Genomic DNA, 22,905 nt, shown 5'->3' with positions numbered 1-22,905 from the left:
AATGTCTCTTTGGGTTACCTCATCAGATATCCTTTAACTTAAATAAACATATAATAATAATAATAATAATACAGCGAATTTATATAGCGCTTTTCAAAACACACAATTATAATAGTTATTATTTAGTTATATCAGCAACTAAAACCAGATCTTGAGCAAGTGTTCTGCAATCTGAAACCTTACATGGAGGTGTAAACTATCCACCTCTTCCTGAATGATATCATGTTGATTCACACCTGTAGATAATCTCATCCGGTGCTGAACCCCACACAAATATAGGCTTAAGCAGAACACATCAAATAAGGATGTCATGATGAAAGGTTGATATGTGTTGAGAAAGGAATACATTATTGAAGGTGTGGATGGTGTGTCAGAAACGTTTCGCAGGGCGTCATATATTCTGTTTAAACCATTTTGCTTTTAGGAGTCACTTTGACTATTTGTCGACCTATACGTACAGGTTCTATAGTTAACTCACTGTAACAGTGACCGAGTCGAGACCCTCTGACAGGGTCACTGGATCATCCGTATGTAACTTATGCTCTACCAGATTCGAAACATCTAATATGTCTGCATGCTCCTGAAGCTTTCGGACATTTGGCTCACGTGAATCAGTTCCAGCAGCAGGAAAAGCAGAGCACAGCGCCCCAGTGACTCATGAGCCGGCTGCGTTTTCCTTTGACTTAATTGAAAATTGCATGACAATGATTTAAATGAAGCGGCGCTCTGTAATAACAGTTTTCTTTTCCTTGTCTGACATGTGATTGAGTTACAAAGGGGAATGCGTTTGCAACAGGTGCCTCTAACACAGTGCAGGCATGAGGGCCTCCATGTCCACCCTCAGTAACCTCCCTCTGCCCTATAGCCTGAAGGCTGCCAGGGAAACCTGATTCCATTTCAGACACTGGCACACTCTGTCCACCGGTGCAACCCTGAAGTGTGTGTGTGTGTGTGTGTGTGTGTGTGTGTGTGTGTGTGTGTGTGTGTGTGTGTGTGTGTGTGTGTGTGTGTGTGTGTGTGTGTGTGTGTGTGTGTGTGTGTGTGTGTGTGTGTGTGTGTGTGTGTGTGTGTGTGTGTGTGTGTGTGTGTGTGTGTGTGTGTGTGTGTGTGTGTGTGTGTGTGTGTGTGTGTGTGTGTGTGTGTGTGTGTGTGTGTGTGTGTGTGTGTGTGTGTGTGTGTGTGTGTGTGTGTGTGTGTGTGTGTGTGTGTGTGTGTGTGTGTGTGTGTGTGTGTGTGTGTGTGTGTGTGTGTGTGTGTGTGTGTGTGTGTGGACACACAGACAAGGAAGGGAGGAGAAAGACAGAACAGCAGATCAATCTTATTGTCAAAAAGTGTGTGCGTGTAATAATTTACAATTCATAGTTCAGAGCTTGTTGGTGATATTTCAAATCCTGAAACAAACAATACGCTGCTTTTTTAAATGTTCAATATTTCCATGGTGTATGATTCAACTGGGTTACTCATTCAATTGTAGCAGTTCAAGTTTAATATGAAGGGTTTCAACGGGTGTGTCATTTTAAAATGATTTAATAGTATCTGAGGAATTATGTCTGAATTAGAAATGTCATATGAGTAATACATGGTCTGAGGAGTCTTGTGGAGGTGGACCAATAACTTTGGCACATTACCAACAATTAAATAATTGTGGTAATAATACTGGGTGTGATGTCTTTTCTTAATTTTTTTACTGGCGGGCAAGGCTTCGAGGTTGTTGTTAGCCAATACTCGTGAACTATTACTTCTTGGATCATGTTAACACATATTGGGGCTTGGCTTTGCATCACTGATTTCAAATCCAGGATATTTTAACTCTTACAAGGCCAAATTAAATTAAACTGTCGACACTATTGTCCTAGATGTTTAATGACAACAGATAGGTAAGAATGTATATTAAAAAAACTATTCTGTTCTGCATAAATCGTATACAAAGAGTGCATGTTTGCCGACCATAGTAGAGTCTGTTGTTTACCGTTCACCCCGATGGGACAAGAAACAGGAGATAAGGTGCAGACAGACTTGTAGAGACGTCAGTGAGGAAGAATTCATCTGTTGTGTCTCAAGTCAACTTATGAAGACCGCTGTCTCTGAAAGTGTGAAAGGTCAGAATTGTAATTTCTTTATTTTGTCATCCAAAGCGACGATAATAGCGAGGAACGATTAAAAAGGCGTCGACTAGCTTGTTGTCTGTTGTTTGGCACTGTGCCCATCATGTCACAGCTTTACCATGAACTTTGCAAAGGCCTTGTCAGGTTATTCTCCTCCTTAAATACACACTTATGGTTCTGACACACTTACTCTCTTGTTTTCCTTTTTCTCCTTTCTCCTACTGTCATGCTTCATGGCACTGGACATCCATGCAGAACAAAAGTTGGTGATTCAAAACTAAACTAGTTATCAGGTCAACCTGTCAGATGAAGTGTGGCAACACTTGTTTTAATTGTAGCTGCTGAGTGCATATTTCCACTACCTACAATAAGTAATGATTGGACAATTTTGGAGAACATTAACCTATATTTTCTCCCAATTTGAAGTTCCCTCAGCACTGTAGTCCTTGTCACCAGTACTTTGTTAACTGGGAGAATGTGTTTACAGGTGGTACAGTGGTTAGCACCTTCGCCTCACAGCCAGAGGAGTGTGCCATCTGTGTTTGCATGTTCCCTACTCTGGGTTTTCTCCAGGTTCTCCAGATGCCTTGCACAGTCCAAAGACATGCAGGTTTGGTTAATTGTTGACTCTAAATTGACCGTAGTGATGCATGTAAGCGTGGTTGTATGTCTCTATGTGTCAGCCCTGTGATTGTCCAGGGTGTACCCTGCCTCTAGCCCAGCTGATCGTCTGCTGCCCCCCTTGACCCTGTAAAGGATAAGCGATCACAGGTGATGTCAACAATCATGCTACCACCTTAATAAACATGCAGTTTGTTGTTCGTAGCAGCTCAAAGTTCTGTCAATCAATCGGACCGATATCAACATATGTGCCAAATATATGTTTGAGATATTTGAGAAGTAGTGTCTCCATTAGTTTGTCCATAAAAGTGGACTGGCAAATAAAAAATGTAATCAAGGGATCCTTATCAAAAAAGTTTGTTTATATTGTGTCTTTATGTCAAAAAAGAAATTAAAAAGGAAAAATCTGATATTTCAATTTCTCAGTAAATGCGACTGCATCATGTTTTCAAAATAATATCTTGACACAATTCTCAGGGCTTTTTTTTTTTTTGTGTGTATATATATATATATATATTGACAAGTGATTCAATTTCAAAAAGTAGCCTAAGTGTTTGTGTTGTCTGGAAATGTTTTTTTATAACAGTGTTTCTGTGGTTTGGTTTATTCCCTTTGTTGAACTTAAATGTTGGCCTCGCACAAATTAAAATCACTTTATTAATCTGATTCCTTTTTTGGAAGTTACTTTACATGTGAGTGATATTTTCATTGCCTTCCTGGTGTTGTAACAGTGATATCACCACTTTTAAATGTTCAACTGAACGCAATTGTCCTTCACTGAATTCACTGTATCTGAAATTGTATTTTTTTGTTTTATTTTTTCTAAAAGCTGATAACTGGCAGGATGTGCTTACGTGCCACTTAACGTCTTGTTTTGCTGTCCTCATAATCCTCGTGAAAAAAAAATCAAAATTCTGATTTGACGAGTGTCCACATCACATAATTTACCATTGATGCCCATGAACTGTGACTTTATTTAGTGGTGCTATAAAAAAAAAACACTTTCACAAGTTTCTAAGTTGCAGTTTTTGTTCTGCCCACAACCATCACATCCTGCCGGCAGCGCAGATGTAAATACGTTTTCGTAACTTTAAGTTAAAACCTTTAGGTGGGTGTTTCGCCTTTAAGAGTTAAGAAACTTGAAACCTTGTTTGCGCAACAATCAGTGCAGCTCACAGCCGCCAAAGTGTCTAGACTAGCACATGATGGTAGTCAGCCAATGGCTCCACCGCTCTCCTCGGGGGCCCCGTGTGTGCGTGCGTTTGTGTGTGTGTGTGTGTGTGTGTGTGTGTGTGTGTGTGTGTGAGAGTGTGTGCGTGCGTGCGTGCGTGTGTGTGTGTGTGTGTGAGGAAGCGGGGAAAAAAAGAAAAAGAGAGAGAAACGGAGAGAAAGAAAGGGATCTGGGCTGCAGTTTGGTTGAGATCTGAGTACAGAAGCAGGAGCGCGATTCAGCACCGGATTGTTCCTCTTCGTGTAATTTCTCCTCGCGTGGATATTTTGTTTGGGATTGTAAAAAAAAAAAAAAAAGAGAGTCCCCTGACAAGAAGACGACAAGGACCCTGATTTTCTAGTGCATTTTCCTTGGGATTAAATCGCCTCGAAATACCTCACGCTGGTGTAGAAAGTAGATCTGAGCTGGTTAAAAGTCCGAAACTGTTTCAGGCTGCGAGTTGCCGTCTTTGGTTGAAGGCTTCTTTCTGCCTTTGGATTATGTTTCCAAGTATATTATGTTATGTTATTATGTATTCTACCTTTTTCATGCGTTCGTAACAAACACATAAACAGTCGATTCCGCAGCGATCCTGGATAACAAAGTCACAGTTTCACCCCGCCTGGTCATTCACAGCTCAATCGGCTAAATGAATGCATTTTGATCGGCATGTTGCAGTGCATTTAATGCGCGATTTTGTTGTCGTAAATGCAACAAAATAGCCTTCCCTCTCATGTTGCGATTTTGCCACAAATGCTCGTCAATCGGCTGTGCATGCATTGCACGGCATTTCACAGACATTAATGTTTTGCAACGACCGGAGAAGTATCTGTAATATTCGGATATCCGTACAAGAATAAAACCCTCATCTTGATTTTCAAGTTGTCGTATGTTCAGGACGAAACGCTCAGGTCTTGTGCGGCGACTCTGGAGAAGCCGTTTGATCCCAGATAAAGAAGGGGAAGATGGAAATGGCACAACTAGTGAGGGCTGTAGGGACGATCTGTTCGGAAACAACCCAGAGAAGATTCCCAAAAGGGAGCTCACACCGATGACCCCTAGCGGGTCTCTTGGAGGGGACAGAGGGGGTGTGTGCACCCGGAGCCCCGTGGAGAGCAGCGGCTTGGGGGTCACGTCGGACCAAGATGGGGGTGCAGCGTGCGTCCAGGAGCAGGGGAGCCCCCGCTTCATACAGGACAGAGAATACAGGACAGTGACGTGCTGCTTATTTAAAGACCGGGACCACTCCGAGCTCAGGGGTCCCGAGACGGCTCCGGGTACCACGGATCCAGGGTCGTGTCACTTCGTGTTGAGGAACCTTGGACCACGGGATAGCGGCTCTCCCGAGGCGCAGGAGGCGATGCCGCGCACGGTGCTGGAACAAGAACTGAAATCAGCCACATACTCTCTTCTGAAAAGGCTCAAGGAAAGGGCGCTGGATACCTTACTGGAAGCGGTGGAGTCCAGAGGAGGGATGCCGAGCGACTGTGTTATGATACCCCGGACAGAGCTGAGGTTGGGCGGCCATGTGGCATCCCCACAGCTGCTCGTGTGTAAACTGTACCGCTGGTCCGACCTCCAGCACCCTGCCCAGCTCAAACCGCTCTGTGAGTGTCAGAGCTTTGGGGCTGTGGACAGTCCAGCAGTGTGCTGCAACCCCTATCACTACAGCCGGCTCTGTGGGCCAGGTAAGCACCTCACAGGCTACAGCTGGATGAGTCACTATAGTCCATTCAGACATCTGGGTCCATGTTGTTTGTTTGTCTTTAACCACAGTTGTGTAGACTGCCACCTTTACTTGTGGACATGCATATGTTCTATAAACATACAAGTGCATGCTGCAGATACATAACAGTCGGGCCTCTTTGGTCCATTAACCAAATTAGGTTGAAGAGAACTAAAACGGTCATATTGATAGTTTTATAGGATAATCTAGCTTTTTGTTAAGATCGTAACACTGAAGGGCCTTGAAATATGCTCAGAGAATCTTTCCCAATCTCCATGTCTTATTTGTGTGGTATTGTTAGGCTTTCTTTCATACCGAGAGATAGAGAAAGGCTGGCCGTTTGATAGTTAATGAATACTCAAGCCATCCAAACGGCAAGGTGAACATAATACAAATCCTGTAGAGCTGTGGGGCACATTTAACAAGACATAAATGTGAGTCAACTTGTATGCCAGTTTGAAGTTATTGTTATGGTATTCTGATGTTATCTTGATTACGTTTAGTATATTCAGCAACAATACCAAAAAAGCATGACAAATATTGATTTGTTTGAATATGTTTGTCACTTTTTATAGAATTTAGTTGCCTTGAAAGTTGTATTTGAAGTGTTTGGTGTATACCAGAGCATCGCTCATGCTAGCCTGCACAACGTGGGCCTTTCGGTGAAGGATACTGTTAACTGCTGCTGTCCTTACAGCTATTCTTGCATCAAGTCTTTTATGAATTCCATACAAACGGAAAGCACGTGAAGTTCTTACTACGTCTGAACACCTCAGTGCGATCGGTTCTTACCTGTTTCTTGCAGGGCTTTTGCCAGGTAGGCCAAACTACCAACGGTGTATTATGACATGACAGGAAAGACTCACTCAGAGGTTTGAACCTGGTGGCCGAGATCAGTTTGATTGTTGTGGTCGAGGATTGAGCTTCACAACCAATGAGCTATCTGTGGCAGAACTTCCCTGACCTATATTCAATAGATTCAGGTTTGGCAGGGGGCGGCGAGCCTGTGATTTGGCAAACCTTAAACGCTGGGCCACTCGACCCCACTGACTCCAGAGAGGGAGAGGGGCACATACCCCATATTGGGACTAAGGCTCGTAGTAGACATATCTCACATGCGCTCATGCGTGGCCCGATGGAGCTGGTATTTCTTTCATACTATTCAAGAAGGGGGGCTTTGAATCAAGACATTAAACACTGGTTTTTACAGTATTTGGAAATGGGGAAGCAAGAAATATGGAATTATGTGAGACTAACATTCAATACACGAAATGTGTTTGAATTTAAATACATTTTAATCATTCGTAAAATATAACTCATTGCTTGTAAACAAGTAGTGCTGAAGCATTTGGCAACACTGTTAACTCTACTTTGCTTTGATTCTAGAATAATATGAAAGTAAACTACTTCTGTTATGTTCTCATGTAAATGTTTTTAAGGACAAAAACAGTGCATAATGTGTTGCAGAGAGCTTGGATTGAAGTGGGCAAAAACTTTTCCCTTTTATTTTGCCAGGCATTATACTTTTCGAATGAGATCAGTTTCAAGTTGCGCACTAAAAGCCCTTTTGTCCTAAGGAGGTCCCCTCATGCTATTTAGGTGAAGGAGTGGTGATAATATACAGTTTGCATACTGCTGGCGCCAGACTGACTAGCTGTGTATCTGAGTGACTGAGTTCAGATCCCAGCAATTACTGCCGCCACTCTTAAAGGACCCGCTGCTATTATGCTTTTCTCCTTCCCCTTTTCTCTGTAGGCGAGGTCACAGTGTGCCTACAAAGTTTTCTTTCCTTTGTGCTTTTTTTCTTGTGCAAGTTATTCTCTTAATTTCTCTTTTTATTGGATTTAAATCAAGGAACACATTTTTAAGTTAAAAAGCAGAGGTTTACTCTGATTCATCAAACTACTAACTCAAAGTTCAGTTTAATGCAACATACTTAAATAAAAAGACCAACACAATAGTATTCTGTTGGCTTTATTAGCTTTTTAATGACCTTGTCTGCAGTGCAGACACAAAGCTGTGAGAGTTGAGATGTAGTTTGGTGTCTACTTTCAAATGGAAGTGAAAATAGTTGTAATAGGAAACAATCACAGTTATTACACTAACCAGCTCTGTCAGCCACTTTACATCAGAGGATTCTAACTTGTCAACACTCAATTAATTTGCACAATATATTAATCAAAGTACGTAAACGGTGCTTGATATTCTCCCGAACCCCGAACAGTTTTACCTTTCTTTCTTATAAACAGCATTTCTTCCCTTTTTATTAGCTTATTGATTTGCATTGTTTTGTGTTACAGAGTCACCCCCACCTCCTTATTCGAGGCTTTCCCCTAATGAAGAACACAAGCCACTGGGTGAGTGCAACACTTGAAGCTTAATGTTTCATCCTTATTGTTTTGTCTGAATTCTACTGTTAACATTTATCCTCTGTGTTATGACTTGCAACCAGGTAGTTGTAAAACTGTAATGATTGGATTTAGTGTGTTTTTCATTCATAATTACAGATATGATGGTCCTGCAAAGGGCACAGACAGTCTTTTGTTCATGCTCTGGTTTAACAGGAAGACAAATAAATAAAGCGATGTGGAAAATGTTAATGGGTCTAATTGGGTACAGTTACTGGCAAACTGCATGGTAGCTTTAAGATGAGACCTCGGCCAGAATGTGGCATGATGTCAGCATGCCAGCCAGAGCCAGTGTGGGTAGTATGTACTGGGGGCTGATGGGACTTTGGAGCCTGGCAGCTAGCTGGGCCTGCAAGCTGGATTACAGCTGAGGTTTCTATCGGCATTGAGGGGGATGTCATCAGGTAAAGGCCCTCTGTCAGGTTATCCACTATGGGAGGAAGCGTTAATGTGAAATAAGAAAAAAAGTACACAGATGTCACAATTGAGTCTCTCGTGCTGATGGTGAGTGACAGATCAGACGAGTCGCAGATGCATAATTTCTGTTTTGTGTCCCCACAGATCTGTCAGACTCCACATTGTCTTACACTGAAACGGAGGCAGCCAGCTCACCAAATAACACACCAGGGGATTTCTCAGGTGGGTGTGTTTCTCCAACTTTCACCAGTCTCCAAATAAGGAGTTCATATCAGAAATGTCAGCTTTTAAAAAAAAATGAATGATTACGTTTGTCATCCCAGAGGAGCCACTCTGTAAATACTGAAGGAGTTAGTCAAACAAGTTCATGTGTTCTTCTGTTGTGATGTATTGTTTTTTTTGGTTGGCACAGTAGACATACTGTATAGCTTTGGGTGGTCAAATGCTGTTTGCAGCAGAAGTATGGTTTGACACACACACACACACACACACACCACCATAGTGTCATCAAACTGAAAATATAAACATGACTCGAAAAGGAGCTTCCCCTTTGTCATGTGAACATATTATGTTTCGTACTATGTTTGATTAAAAGAGACGTGTGATGATGACATCATCCACGTTATAAAGATCATTAGGACATGGACTATGGGCTTTGCTCTGTCCCTGAAGTATGATTTAAGTTGATAGATCGAGTAATAAAGCTCACAAGACAGATGTTCATTTGTAAATAAGAGATAAGTGTCTTCCATGCTGATGTATTTGTATGTCTGCATATAGCTTTAAATCAAAATAATACAATCTATGAATCAACATATTATCACGAGAATAAATCACAGAGCTACCATGACTTTTTTGAGTGCTGCATTATCCTAAAATGGTAAAAACAATATGATTAGTTTTAAAAAGAAAAGATCATTGAGGTATAATTCTTTCAGATTGCACTATACCACTTCAGTCCTCTACTCTGAATAGCCTTTAAGTGTAACTGGATGAATATGCAAACTCATGAAAGTAATTTCATTTTGATGTTGCACTTTGTTCCTTCTCATTAAGGGTCATTAGAAACAGTCGGAGCTTTAAAGATAAAGGTTTCATTGTAAGTGGTGCAGAGGTTCAGTGGGGTGTGCGCTTTGGCCAAAGAGCCGGCGTCCCCTCCTCTGTTTTTCTTTCAGAAATATTTGAGTGGGATCAAACTGTAATAAGATCCACGCTCACTCAGAAACACACACAAGCTCACATAGTTGTGCACATGCATGTGCGCATACACTCACACATACAACTCTACCAAGCCTGGCTGTAAGTGGGCTGCAGGGAGGGGTGGGTTCAGGGAAATGGAGTTTCTCCTGTGAATGGGGCCACACCAAAGGAAGTGAGCAGAAACAGTCCTGTCCTCTGATTTGAGATGAAACACTCCTTTCTCACGGTGTAGAGTAAGCATGCCTCCCCCTTCATACTCAGTTCGCAGCGAGCATGTAAAGTATCATGTAAATGGGAAGTCAGAGCCCTCATTTTGGGACTCGCAGGGAACAACATTTCCTGTTCAAGGGTCTGCCATGGCTCAGAGGCCTGGAAACTGAGCAGTTGACATGGCTACCTGGCAGTGAAGTATTCAGTCAGTAAGGGCCCCCTCCTCCCCAGTACACATGCTGTCACCACCTCAGCATGGCTCGGCGACACTCCCTGAGTCAACAAATGAGGGGCTTGTCAGAGCGCGCACCACAATTCCTCAGAGACTGTGGTGAGGAGGGAGGATCGAGACGTGCTAGGCTTTGGTTTCTTCCAACTGTGTCGCTGCTCGTAAAGGCCGGGCCGGATCACGCTGCTTTGACTGGGACACACTCTGCCACTTGGACTTGTGAAGCAGAATGAACAGTGCTCCGCAGGGTGGTAGTTTTCCGTGCTGCGAGCTAAATGGTGTCGCCAGTTTGTCTCTGATTATGTTGCATTTGGACCGAATGTTGGTTCTTTGGTTTTAGATACAAAAGAGTGTCCTTGTTGAGTGAAACAAACCAATCTGTATCTCCTCAGTGAAACAGATCTTCCATCAAGTATTTGCCAAGCATATTCCATCATAAGACCAAGAGCCTGAAGGCCTCCTTATAAAGCCCACTTAGTTCTGCTTTAACACGTAGGCATGTAATGCATATTGTCAAGTTATCCTGTGTTGACCTGGAGATGACTGTGAATCCCCCTGCAGCTTGGGTAGAGTGAGTGCATGTGTGTAACCAGAGTTGTATGGGATCCAGTCTCCACCCCTCATGCAGGAACAAGTAAACCTCTTAAAAAGCAAGTCTGGGAGGGCACTTGGTGGATGGGTGGGGTGTAGTCAAATAATCAACTACGCTTTACAACCTGAGGCTAGAGAAATACCCACTGAGCATTCTTCTTTCAGAAATGCTTGTTCTTCCATATCCATCAACATGATGACTATATACTCAGTAATTATTCCTCTGCTTTAGATTATTTAGTGCCACGTGAATATCAGATATGTCTTTGAATCAATACACTATATATATACAAATTAATGTTAGAGTTGCATTTAACTGCAGATACATTTCTCTCATCCCTCTGGCGTATTCTTGCAGTTGTTAAAATGCAAAAAATGTTCTTGCTCAGGCATTCTTCAAAAGCTTTCCCATGTGCACATTATTGTATTACTCTTAGTGTCACACCTCCAGTTACTGTGTGGTCATAGACATTTGAACCATTCACAGTGTTTTATTTAAACATGGCTTTGTGGGGGAGAGACAGCGCCAGCAGGCGCTCCGTGATATCTGTTTACGTCATGAGCGGACCCAGCATGCATACACAGTATACCTTAACCCTGTGTGTGTGAGGGAATGTGCCTTTACTGGTGCTGCCCTCCCAGTCTGTCTGCACACCTGTTTCCTCACTGCCTGGGCCTTGTCGTGTGGACCTCAGAGTGAAGCCCTTTGAAGCAGGTCTCATTGCTTCCTGTATGACTGTCTGAGGGGGTGTTTTTCCCCTACACATTGCAACTATTATGTCAGTCACATTGTCTCTGACATTAGGATCTCTTTATGTTTGTCACTTCTTCATTGTAATGCTGCTCTCGATGTCAGGAGGTATGCCAAGATGTATTTGCCTTGCTACTTAAGAATCTCAGTCACTGAGGATATGATCATTTAAAGAGCAATACGTGTCACTGTGTGTAGTGATTATCATATTAATAATGTTTATGTACAGTGGATGACGCAGGCCATCCCTCTTTGCCAGGTTAATACTGTTGTAAGATCATGGCTCCAGTGTGCCTACATTCTTCAGTCATCAGAGGTTGTGTCCTCAATCCACCCTGTGGAATTTGTCAGCATAACACTGTGTGTACACACTCCTGTTGGTGTAAGTTGAGATCCACAATGGAGGGGCTCCCTCAGATTTCCCGGGTGACCAAAAGGTGACCAAAAGACATGCAGAGTGACCTGGGTAATCATACTTTTCTTTTATTATCCTACATTTTTTTTCCTTCTCCTTCCTGAGAGGATAGGAAAGTTGGACCGGAGGAGCGGAAAGATTGAAAGTTGTTAGACGTGGATAACACAGGCTGCTGTTGCGCTTACTGGAGGGAAGTGGGCAGGTAGTCCGGGTTCCCACACAGTAATCATACAGTGCCCTCCTCCGTCTGCCTTCCTGTCTCGGCAGGAAAGGCCAGCGCTGTCTCTCTGGATGTCTCGTCTGCAGACAGGCACTGTGTCAGGTCCACTCTGGTATTGACTGATTCTTCCAGGCAGAACGAGGTAGTTAGTAGATAGATGGGAAGGGCCTCATGTGAGTCACGCAACAGATTGCTCAAAAATTCAGTGTTCAATGCGGATAGCGCGAAAAAGCATCTGTAAAGCTTCTGTATGTACTGTAAGTCTTTGTTTCTTCCTTCCTTATGGTCCTCATATAAGTGCAGAGGCATACTCGCATACGTTCATACGCACGAGCAAAGCTAATTACATTGTGCAGTCAATACTAATCACAGCCTGTCAGGAAGAGGCGCTAAGGATCAAACTATTCACTGTCTGTGTCAGCGACAGTGGAAATGCATGGAATAATTAGACAGTCTAATCAAGGCACGAGATGCTCCTCTTGGTTAAAGTAGATTAGATTGGACCTCTTCTCGTTGAGCGGACTTTGAAGGGAATTGATTCCACTTCTGCTCGGATCCAATTAAAAATAGTATCTACTGCATGCATCTGAAAACATTTGCGATAAATTGCACCTCTAATTTGGCTGTGGCTTAGAGGGAGTGCTGGGTCGTGATCTCAATCCGAAGATCAGCAGTTCCACCGCACTTGGGCAAAATACTGAACCCACAATTGTGCCCAAAAGGTGTGCCATCTGTGTGTGAATGTGAATTAGTTTAGATCCTGATGAAAAGTGGGATCTTGTTAGCTTGTTAGCTGTCGTCCTGCTCCTCTATCTTGACTCTTCTAAATGTAGTGTGTTGTGTAGATACAGTATTCATTTCCCACTGTGCAGACATCTAGTTGTCGCAGCAGTACACTGACTCTGCACTGCTCAGACTGAGGTATGGCCTGATGGAGTGACAACTGCATCAGCATGTTAGCGATGTCCCCCTCCCCAACTCGAGGCATGATCCCCCCCTGCTCAGTCCCACAGACCCCAGAGTGAAGCAACCTGGGCTCATCTCCCCCTGCAGCCTGGCACATGGCCTCAGATTTCCACCGCAGCCCTGAGCCTTCCCATCGCCTGGCCGCCCACACTCCCTCAGGAGCCCCAATGCTCCAGGATACGGGATGTGGAAATAATGTGACTCGAGTGCTTCCACCCTGCCTCCCGAAATCAGGTTTTGCGGATTGTTTATTTGAGGGGAAGGAGGCCTCAGACAAACATCCTGTTTTAAAAAGCTGCCTGGGTTTTGTAGCAATGCAAGGCGGTGAATTGCCCCTTTGACAGGGGGAGACTGAGGAATGTTGAAGAGAAGGCCAGCATCTCGGGGGGATATGAGGGGGCTCTCCTCAGCCGTTAGTCATGTCCAGTTTGCAGAGTCCATTTTTAAGCTGGGGGCGGAGGGTTGCAGCTATACATCCTGAAGGGTCTTGTGCTCCATTCTCTCTGTAGTGGTGTAGGGCCTGTACCTTCAGTCCTCGTCTTAAGTATCCGTTCCTGTCCTGGGAGGCTGGCTTCCGTTTCCCCTTACGTAACACACATACACAGAGAAAAAGAGCCATTGATAAGTGCGATAAAGCCATTTTTCATTTTCCCTTTCTCAGCATTGTTAGACTGTGGCAGATCAGAAATCCATTTCAACTTGTTTCTCAGGGGTTATGACATTGATAATCCTCAGATTCCTCTATGTTCGAGATGAACTATTGGCTCACTCATAGTGTAGTTTGTGTCCTATCTGTCAGATTGCAAGATTTTCTGGCCATTTGATCTTTTACTTTGTGTTTTCTAGTTTTTTAGAGTTTTGTTATGACTTTAAGATGTGAACCAGGTCAAGATTAACAGCATTTTCAATAAGTCATAGTCTCATAGAGAAATCTAGTGTGTGGGACATCTGTATCAAGCAGCAGAAAATGAGGTTGAAGGAAGCGATCTAAATTGTCACATAGATGGAGGGTTGGGGTTGTAGTTGTCATTGTGTTGGGCACACACAATTTGCCCTAAAAGTGGATTTTCAGTCAGAACTGGCAACGCAGGTCCTAGAGGTGGAGAGGTAATGTGACCTCTATGTGCAGAGTGAAAGCCATGCTAATCTAAAGCAGTCCTTGGAGAGGCCTGAAACCCCTTACATGTCAACAGAAACTTGCCTGCTGAGCTTAATATTTATCTGCCTCTGCCTGGCAAGCCAGAGTGGTGCCAGGCTGCTGGGTGTTTGACTAACTTCTGAAGGGCTCACAGATAAAGATAAATCTATAACCTCATACACAACTATGAATCTAAGCTCACAGTGCTGCGCTTGTCATTTTGAATTTGCAGAGTGTACTGTGCTCAGGATAAGATGGACTATGTTTCATTTTAGGCCTTACCACACAGATAGAAATGACTGTAGAAATAACAGTAGGCGTGCTCAGGCTATAATTTGTGCCTCATATTCTACCTTCGCAAACAAAGTGAGTGAGCTAATCTGGTCGTGTGCTCAGGGAGGGCTGCTGTTACCATCTTCTCTTCCTTCACACCGCAGCGCAGCACCAGCCTCTACCAATAGCTCCATTCATTCAGCTCAGGGCACAGGGTTACAGCAACAAATAAAGAGCGTGCGATGCCATTAAAAATGTATGGTATGTCCAACTGTTAGTTTAGTGTTTTAGTGTGCCTCCTCTCGAGCCTGAGAGGGGGAACAATACTCCGTTTGAGTTGGCCACTGTAAATGTGCAAGCCTGGCAAGCAGTGGTGAAGGAGGTGCCAGTTGTGGATGCTGTTTTTATTTTCTGACCATTTTACCCACAATTATAAATCCAGACACCAGCCTTGGCCAGCTATGATTTAGGCCTGTGGTCTGATTGCTGGCGAAAATAGATTTAAGATTTTTTTCCCTTCCTCCCCAGAGGAGCATTGACAGTTGTGCCTGAACCTATGGTGTCAGTATTTTTAAAACTCAGAATAGCCAGCGCATTCTTTGAGCCTCCAGAATGCTGTGTGTGGATTAACTGTAGGGGCCCATGTCATCCGACATCTCTACACAAACCTTTTACAGCCGGAGGGGAAGGATAGGAGCTCATTGTTGAGGAGTGAACTCCCAGTGTATGAAGGCCTGTTAATTTTCTCCCATGCTGCATCTGTCCAAACTGAAAGGCAGAGATTAGAATTGTTTTGTTTGTATCTTTCCTTATCTTGAACTTGATCTGTTGGAGCTATATCTTCATTCCACTCCCTTGCCAAGTTTAATAGACATCATTTTGAGCCTTTGATCTTGTTCCAGAAAGATGATTAAATCTGAGCAGAAAACCTTTATTTTGAGTGACGGCCCAGCAAAACCCTCCTGGTGGCATAGTGTTTACAATGGCGTAGTGCCCTGTTCTGACCAAGGTTTTGCTTCCTGAGCTTCTTCAAGTATGTATGTCCTCATGTTCTCAACAAAGCACAACTTAACAAGGACAATTGTATTTTGAAATAAAGTTTTTGCAAGTCATGAACATGCTTATTTGAAAATTCTCATTGATTTTCTTCCCCAGGGAAAATTGTATTTACTTTTGTAATGTGTGTTTTACTTATCTTATTATTTGTGTGCATTTCTGAAGTGTGTAGCTCAGTTTGTGAAGTCAGGCTGTCGCATTTCAGGGTACGGTTTAGATTAGAGGTCTGGCTGTAGCTTCCCCCTTTCCGTGACTGCCAGCACATCATTTACTTAATGAAATCCTGCCATTCCCTTTAGCTTCAAGATTTTTTGCAGATGTTGACAGGGAAGGACTTTGTGAATTATTGGAAATGTTCACTCCTGCATTTTTAATGAATGTCCTGCTTGTTGTGAACTTGTCGGAGATGGGGGAAACAGTTGTCGTTGTTTGGGGAGCTGGTGTCTGGATGCCGGTGGAGCAGTGTGAGTTACAGCCCAGCAAGTGTTGTGATTGAAACAGAAACTCCGGTGCCACATTATCCTGACAGAACACATTCTCCTCACAGACTCTGATCCACTGGGCCGATCAATAGGAAACCATTGTTTGAACGGCAACTCTGTCCATTATAGCTGGTTCACCTCCCTGCCCGGTGGTAACACAATACCTACCTTTTGCCTTAAATTAGTCAGACTAATCTAACTCATAATAATAGAGTTCCTTGTTATTGTTCATTTGAAACCAAGCTTTCAATATAGTTTGACTATATAGGCCAGCTAAAGTCAGTTTCCTCCCTCGGTGTAGGATCTTGCTTTTCCACTCTGCAGAAAAGTATTAATCAAATAAAAGTGTGTATGTAAAAGTGTCAGACCACACAGCCAACACTTCCCCTCTCATGTGACGTGGGATTTGGTGAGTTTTCCCCCAAACAAGACTCTTAAAGGAGAAAGAAACCAACCTTCTTAAAGCACCCCCACCCTCCACAGTCCTAACCAGAGTAGGAAGTTAGGAGGCGTAGTGAGAGGAGGAGGGGGAGTTTCAGGAATGTGCAGGGTCTCCTCTACTCAAACGCTCCAGCCTTCTTGGCTCGAACCTCGCTCACAAACAAACACGCACACACACAGACACACAAACAGATAGGTTGTATGCGGAGGTGAAAGGGCACAGCCACCCAGCAGGATGTTCACTGACTGTTTTGCTTTCTGTGCTCTCTCAGACTCCGCTGGGCTTTAACGCCGCCTGTAGATATGACATTTACAAACATTCCCCACAGTTTTCACAGAGTTTCTACATGCCCTGGAGGACTCTCCTAGGCCTCACTTGCATCACCACCAACTTTGAGGAAATGAGGAGCACATTTTCTTCCCTCTGAAAAAAAAGAAGTCTTCTCCCCTCAAACCAGTGGTCTCTTACTCACGCGCCCAGACGGCTCCTCCATATTAGCCTCCTTAGCTTCCTGTGCTTTTTACACCCTCTGTTGTTTATTGATTTAATTTATGGATTCTGTTAGTTATCTGCTATCAAGGGTACAGTACTTTTCCTCCCTCATGGGGTCATCCAGAAACAGAGGGAAAGTGGAGAGGAAGTGGATGACAATGTAAAGCATTCCCATTGTGACCAGCCAGGCTTGGTGACTGGATTCAGTTTCTCCGGCTCCCACAGTGTTTTCTCCCAGCACATATCTCTTCCTCTCTCTCTCTCTCTCTCTCTCTCTCAGCAGAGAAAGGCCAGACCTCAGGGAGAAAAATCCATAGACATATAAGAGCAGCTCCAGTTAGCGTGTCTGTCTGATAAAGCCGACTTTGATGGCAGCGATAGCCCAGACGCCAGCCTAAATGTGGCCTGCTCAGAGGTTGGAGTTGTAGGAACCGCTGTCTCCGGAATTAAAGCCATACCATACTCTGAACAGGAGGAGGAGGCTTTTGCTTTGGTTCAACGTTGTTGTTTTAGTCGTAAAAGAAAGTTAAATCAAACAAAGTAGGGGGGTGCACAGGAATGCACCATTTTTTTCCTCTTAATTTTCACACACACAACCACAGTGTACACACACACACACACACACACACACACGCACACACACACACACACAGTCCCCATGCCCCCCCCCCCCCCCCCCAGCCTATCAGTTCATTGGTAGAGTTTAATAGCTGGAGGGGAATCTAATCCTTGGCACAGGATGAGAGACTGCCCCCCCCTCCCCCACCCCCCTCTCCTCACCACTCTCCTCCCCTCGACTGCACTGCTTAAAGGGACTCGCAACAGTGTTTTTCTTTTTTCTTCCTCCTCCACAAAGTTTTACAGCAATGTTTCTATCCCGCTCTGGATTAGGAGAGATGAAGTATAATGGAGGTGGCCCCGGAGCTTGGTGGGGAGATGTTAGCACGGAGGGGAAGCTGTTGTTTGTCTGCCTGTCCCTGACACTCGGCCTCCCATTCATCTCACTCCAAAGCTGCAGAGCTGTGTTTACCCCGGGGCAGCTCTTTTCTGCTTCTCCCTCTGCCCTTTCCCCCCCATCCTTTTCATGCTGTCTTTAAGAGCATTACTGGATGATCATCAAGGATTGCCATTGAAACTCTCAGGCCCCCATTTTTGTGTACTTAGTAGTAAGTATCCAGACTCGCCCTTGAGTGCAAGGAACTCATAGCTGGGCAATCTGCTTCTTTCCTATATGTAAACCTGTGGAAAAGGATTGGGCAAGTTGTGTTTAACACAGGCATATTTAAGGTTGGTGTGTAATGTAATGTAAGAAAGTACATTTATTCAAGTACTGTTTAAAAGTACAACTTTCAGGTACTTGTACTGTACAAATGTTTTTTTCCATTTCATGCAACTTTTTACTTCTTACTCTACTACAGCTTTAGTTACAATTTACTTTTCAGATTAAGATTTCACATCCACAAAATATGAGGATCTAATAAAAGATTATGGATTAAACACAACAATGTCAAATCTAATTAAAATTAGCTTCACCTCCATGAACTAAAAGAGTAAAAAGCTACTTTTATACGAATGTATCAGTAATAGTGATCATAGTATAACACTCACAGGAGCCACTTTTCTGAAGAAAAAAAAACATTTACTTTTTATACTTCAAATACATTTTGCAAAGAATTCTTACATGCATTGATTTAAGTTACATTTTCATTGCATGATTTTACGTGCAGGATCTGAATTTTTCCTTCATCACTGATTATCTTCACGCACTCTCACAATAATATCTGTCTGAGTTCCAGCAAACTGCTAAAAGTCTGAGTTTGTTATCAGACCTGATGTCCTGCTTTTGATACTCCGAATTCCTCCAATCAGACAGACCACAGGGAAACAGAAAAATCTACATTTTCTCATGGTATCCATGGCGCTCATGCCATGTTGTGGAAATCAAGCTCTACACACCACATGCTTTCTGTAGTTGGAGAAGTGTTCGTTAAAAAAAAAGTTTCCTGTGTGACTTTACTAAGACGTGTAGTACGTGCCGATGCAGGCGACCAAGGTTACTTTCAATTCACTGAAGGTGTGAGAGGGCATTTTGAGTGTCGTAATCTGTTGACTTTTTTCTTGACCATTAAGGGAAAGCCAAAAAGAGACTTATCATAATTTACTTATCATATAGCTAACTGAGTTGATAAACTCCTTCTCCCGTTCAGGAACTGGAAGTGCAACAGCCATACTGTGGCTGCGTCCATTGACTCTGAGACTGACACTAAGAGGAGAGGCTTTTGAGAATAAAATAACAATAATAACATACGCTATTATTCTAATGGGTAAACGAAGCTGTTGAAAGGTGGCAGGGTTAAATGGATGCAGAGCAGCAGTAATTGCTCCCAGCCCATCGTGGCTCCGCCCTGAGCAGACTCTCTGAAAGCCCAGCATGCAGTTGCAGAGAGTTGGGTGCTTTTGCTGTGGTCAGAGGGGAGGAAGACACACGCCCTTCCTTCACCGCCTTTTAGGTTTGGTCATATAATGATAATTAAAGCTGGCCTCATGCTCTCATATATCAATTTGGAAAAGGTAGATTCAGACACATCGCTGGGGGAACAAGGCTTCCTTCAAAATTGAAAAGACTGAGCATTTGACGTAGGGCAAGCAGTGGAGGACATAGTTGCCGTGGTGATATTGTCCAAACAGACTGCCGATGGTGATAGATCTGCTCTGTTTAAAAAGGTCCCAATGAGTTCTTTTCTCAGAGCCTTCATCTCAGCACTAACACTTAGCCAAAACACACAAGTTCAGGACAAAAACACAAACACGGTGGCTGATGTTCATCCCTGTCCAAGCAGACACGTGCGCGCACGGGCACACGTAGACGCTTAACACAACACAGCAACAGGAAAAGGCCTGGCTCGTGGTGTACTCATTGTCTTCTCTCAGGCTTTAACATTCGAGACATTTCTAACGTTTGTCCTGCTCATTCATCTTTTTGGTCCTGGCAGTCTTACTGACTACCTTTGTTCCGGGCTACGTGTGAAAACTAGACACTATTGACCAAATTGCTTGAGCTTTATTCTTCCCATCTAAAAAGGAGGAGACGGTAGCCATTTGCTCTTTTGTGTTTGCGTGCACAGTTTCAAAGTAAGTTTACCTTGATGTGTGGGCTCCATTTGATTTGAGACAATGGAGAGCCGTAAACAAGTTGAGGCTGAGTTCTTTGTGTGGCCGCGCCGCGCTGAAGTAAAAGCTGAACTCGGAGTGGAGGAGCTGGAGTGTGGAATTCACTAATGGCACATGCATGTTGGGGCCCCTGAAGAGAGGGGGTCATTTCAGCCATCAGTGTGTGCGCAAAACACACAGAGAGCCTGTCTGCAGCTTCCCCCACCCACACACCACTCACTCACTCTTTTCCTCCCCCTCCACAACACAGTGAGCCTTGAACCAGCAGCCGTTTTGTCTGTGCAAGTCTGGTCAACGTTTTTGCTAATCTTTGTATAAACTTTACCAGTGTGGGTCACTCAGCAGAAAGGTTTAGTTGGGTGGGAGGCGAGCGAAGCATTTGTTGCTGTGTGGATCTGCGACGCTCCACCTTAAAGGCGTTTGTTAATGGGGCGGGCGGTCATTAAGCCCTGAGAGCAGAGAGACTGAAAGGAATGAGGCCACAGGCCCAGGCTTTAAATCCTCTGTGCCAATAGACCCTCTGAAGCAAAATAATGGCATCACTCTGTGTGTGAGTTAATGGGAGCTGATAGCATGAAGGCTGGGGGGTCAGCGGGTCACGGGCTTGTGCTAAGTTGTCAGGGAGCTGAATGCCGTCCCTGGGCCCGCAGCAGGGGGAAGAGCTGGGCAAAGGGGGAGGGGGACCCCCTGCCTGGCCCTCTCCCGTCACCCCCACTCTTGTGGAATGTGAGGAAGACGAGGAAAGAGGTGAAAAAGGCACCCTCATTCTGGAGAAGTAAAGGGTGAAGAGACGGATGTGAGATCATGGGACTCTGTGCTTTTTCTTCCTCTTCCACCCACCCTCTCCTCGTACCACAGATTTTATGAGCAGTATAACTGTATGACAGCTTTGAGCAGTGTGGACTGAAGCCTCTGAAAGTAGTCAACAGTGCTGTGCGCCTGTTCACTATAGTGAAGATAGAAGTCCACCCAGGGAGCAGTAACTCACTTTGGAGTGCTGAGGGCTGTCACTGGAAAGAGTTCACAGACTGCAGCCATGAAAACTGAATTAGCAAGCTGATTTACTGGACAGAGATGTTTAGGAATGAGGTGCCAACTTTGTTCCACTGGAGAAAGAAAACTGTGTTTTTGTCTTCAGTAGCCTTTATTAAAATGAACACACGCAACAAACAGACTTTTCAAAAAGTATACTTTTTATCCAGCCCAAACACACTGCTGCAGGAGGTTATTTGCACATTTTCAGTCTAATCCTCAATATGTTTTTTAGTAAGCATGAGCTGCAACTGTTTCTGCTGCATGCTCAGTGTTTAATCGCTACAGTGCCCTCTTGAGGCTGAAGCGGAAACTGCAGGTCTTCAGTTGGACTGACTTCACTACACTCCACCCCCAGGATATGTATAGTATAGCTTGCCTGCGTGCGTGGGTGCGTGCTATAGACGGATGTGCATGCAGTGGTATTTATACAAGGCTTAGATTTCAATACAGTGCCTCCTTCAGTATTTATAGTGTGGCCATCTGCTCTGAACAATAAAAAGAGTTAGTTAATCCCCTAAAACTTCAGCCTTCGTTTTTACTAGGCCTGTTTGCTTTTGTTTATGTTTCGTTTAATGACTGTCCCTGTCTCTTCTAGATGCCAGTATGTCACCTGACGCCCCGAAGCAGAGCCACTGGTGTAATGTGGCGTACTGGGAGCACCGCACACGCGTGGGTCGCCTCTACACAGTGTACGAGCACTCCGTCAGCATCTTCTATGATCTACCTCAGGGCACGGGCTTCTGCCTGGGCCAGCTCAACCTGGAACACCGCAGCAGTACAGTTCAGCGCACACGAGGCAAAATCGGCTACGGCATCCTACTCAGCAAAGAGCCGGACGGTGTTTGGGCGTATAACCGCAGTGAGCACCCCATATTTGTCAACTCCCCAACCCTGGACGTGCCTAACAGCAGAACTCTGGTGGTGCGGAAGGTGATGCCAGGCTACTCCATCAAGGTGTTTGACTATGAGCGTTCGTGCCTCTTGAGGCACTCCACAGAGGCTGACCTCTTGGACGGACCCTATGACCCCAACAGTGTGCGCATCAGCTTTGCTAAGGGCTGGGGCCCCTGCTACTCAAGACAGTTCATCACCTCCTGCCCCTGCTGGCTGGAGATCCTCCTCAACAACCATAGATAACACAGACGGACCCCACAAACTATCCCAAATATCATCTACCTAGATTTAATATAAAGTTTTATATATTATATGAAATATATATTATACTTGTAAATACGGAGTCATTTTTACAATGTAATTATTTATGTATGGTGCAATGTGTATATGGACAAGAGGAAAAAAACGGAAATGCACTTTGGCTTATATATATTATATATATAAATATATATAAAGATAAAGAATCTTTCAATACCAACTTGAGAAATTATACAGCAAAATTAGGATGAGCCTGGATGCGGTGTATAGTTTTCATATACTATTAATATCCAGACAAAAAAGCTAACACCATTCACACATTGATAATAAAGGATTCGCATAATAATTATCTTTGTTTGGTCTGCATCATTAGCTCTTTGATTACCACACTTTCAAAATTCCTCTCTGATTTATTTTCACGATATCTTAACAAGTGTCTTGATATCTTAAGGCCGCCAGTCGACTTAACCCTACATCTTGTGATTTGTCTAAAATGCCTAACATCACATGCGTCGGTACATCTTGTGATATACTCGTGTATTATACTGAAATTAGCTACATGTCCTTGTGTGGCATTTGACGTTTAGACCAAGGG

The 22,905-nt window shown here is 43.9% G+C and overlaps 1 protein-coding gene across 1 annotated transcript; it reads left to right on the top strand.

The window, feature by feature from the left end:
- The first annotated feature begins 4,137 nt into the window (after nucleotides 1–4,137).
- smad6b (SMAD family member 6b) lies at nucleotides 4,138–22,638 on the top strand. Its single transcript, XM_034535842.1, has 4 exons — nucleotides 4,138–5,624; nucleotides 7,963–8,019; nucleotides 8,632–8,709; nucleotides 21,754–22,638. The coding sequence occupies exons 1-4, from the start codon at nucleotides 4,826–4,828 to the stop codon at nucleotides 22,293–22,295; spliced, it is 1,476 nt and encodes a 491-aa protein (XP_034391733.1). The 5' UTR covers nucleotides 4,138–4,825; the 3' UTR covers nucleotides 22,296–22,638.
- Nucleotides 22,639–22,905: the final 267 nt, after the last annotated feature.

The sequence above is a fragment of the Cyclopterus lumpus genome, chromosome 6, assembly GCF_009769545.1.
Source record: "Cyclopterus lumpus isolate fCycLum1 chromosome 6, fCycLum1.pri, whole genome shotgun sequence".
In the NCBI taxonomy this organism is placed as follows: Eukaryota; Metazoa; Chordata; class Actinopteri; order Perciformes; family Cyclopteridae; genus Cyclopterus; species Cyclopterus lumpus.
The sequence above is the reverse complement of the archived record's forward strand: the minus strand, read 5'-3'. Positions and strand labels throughout refer to the sequence as shown.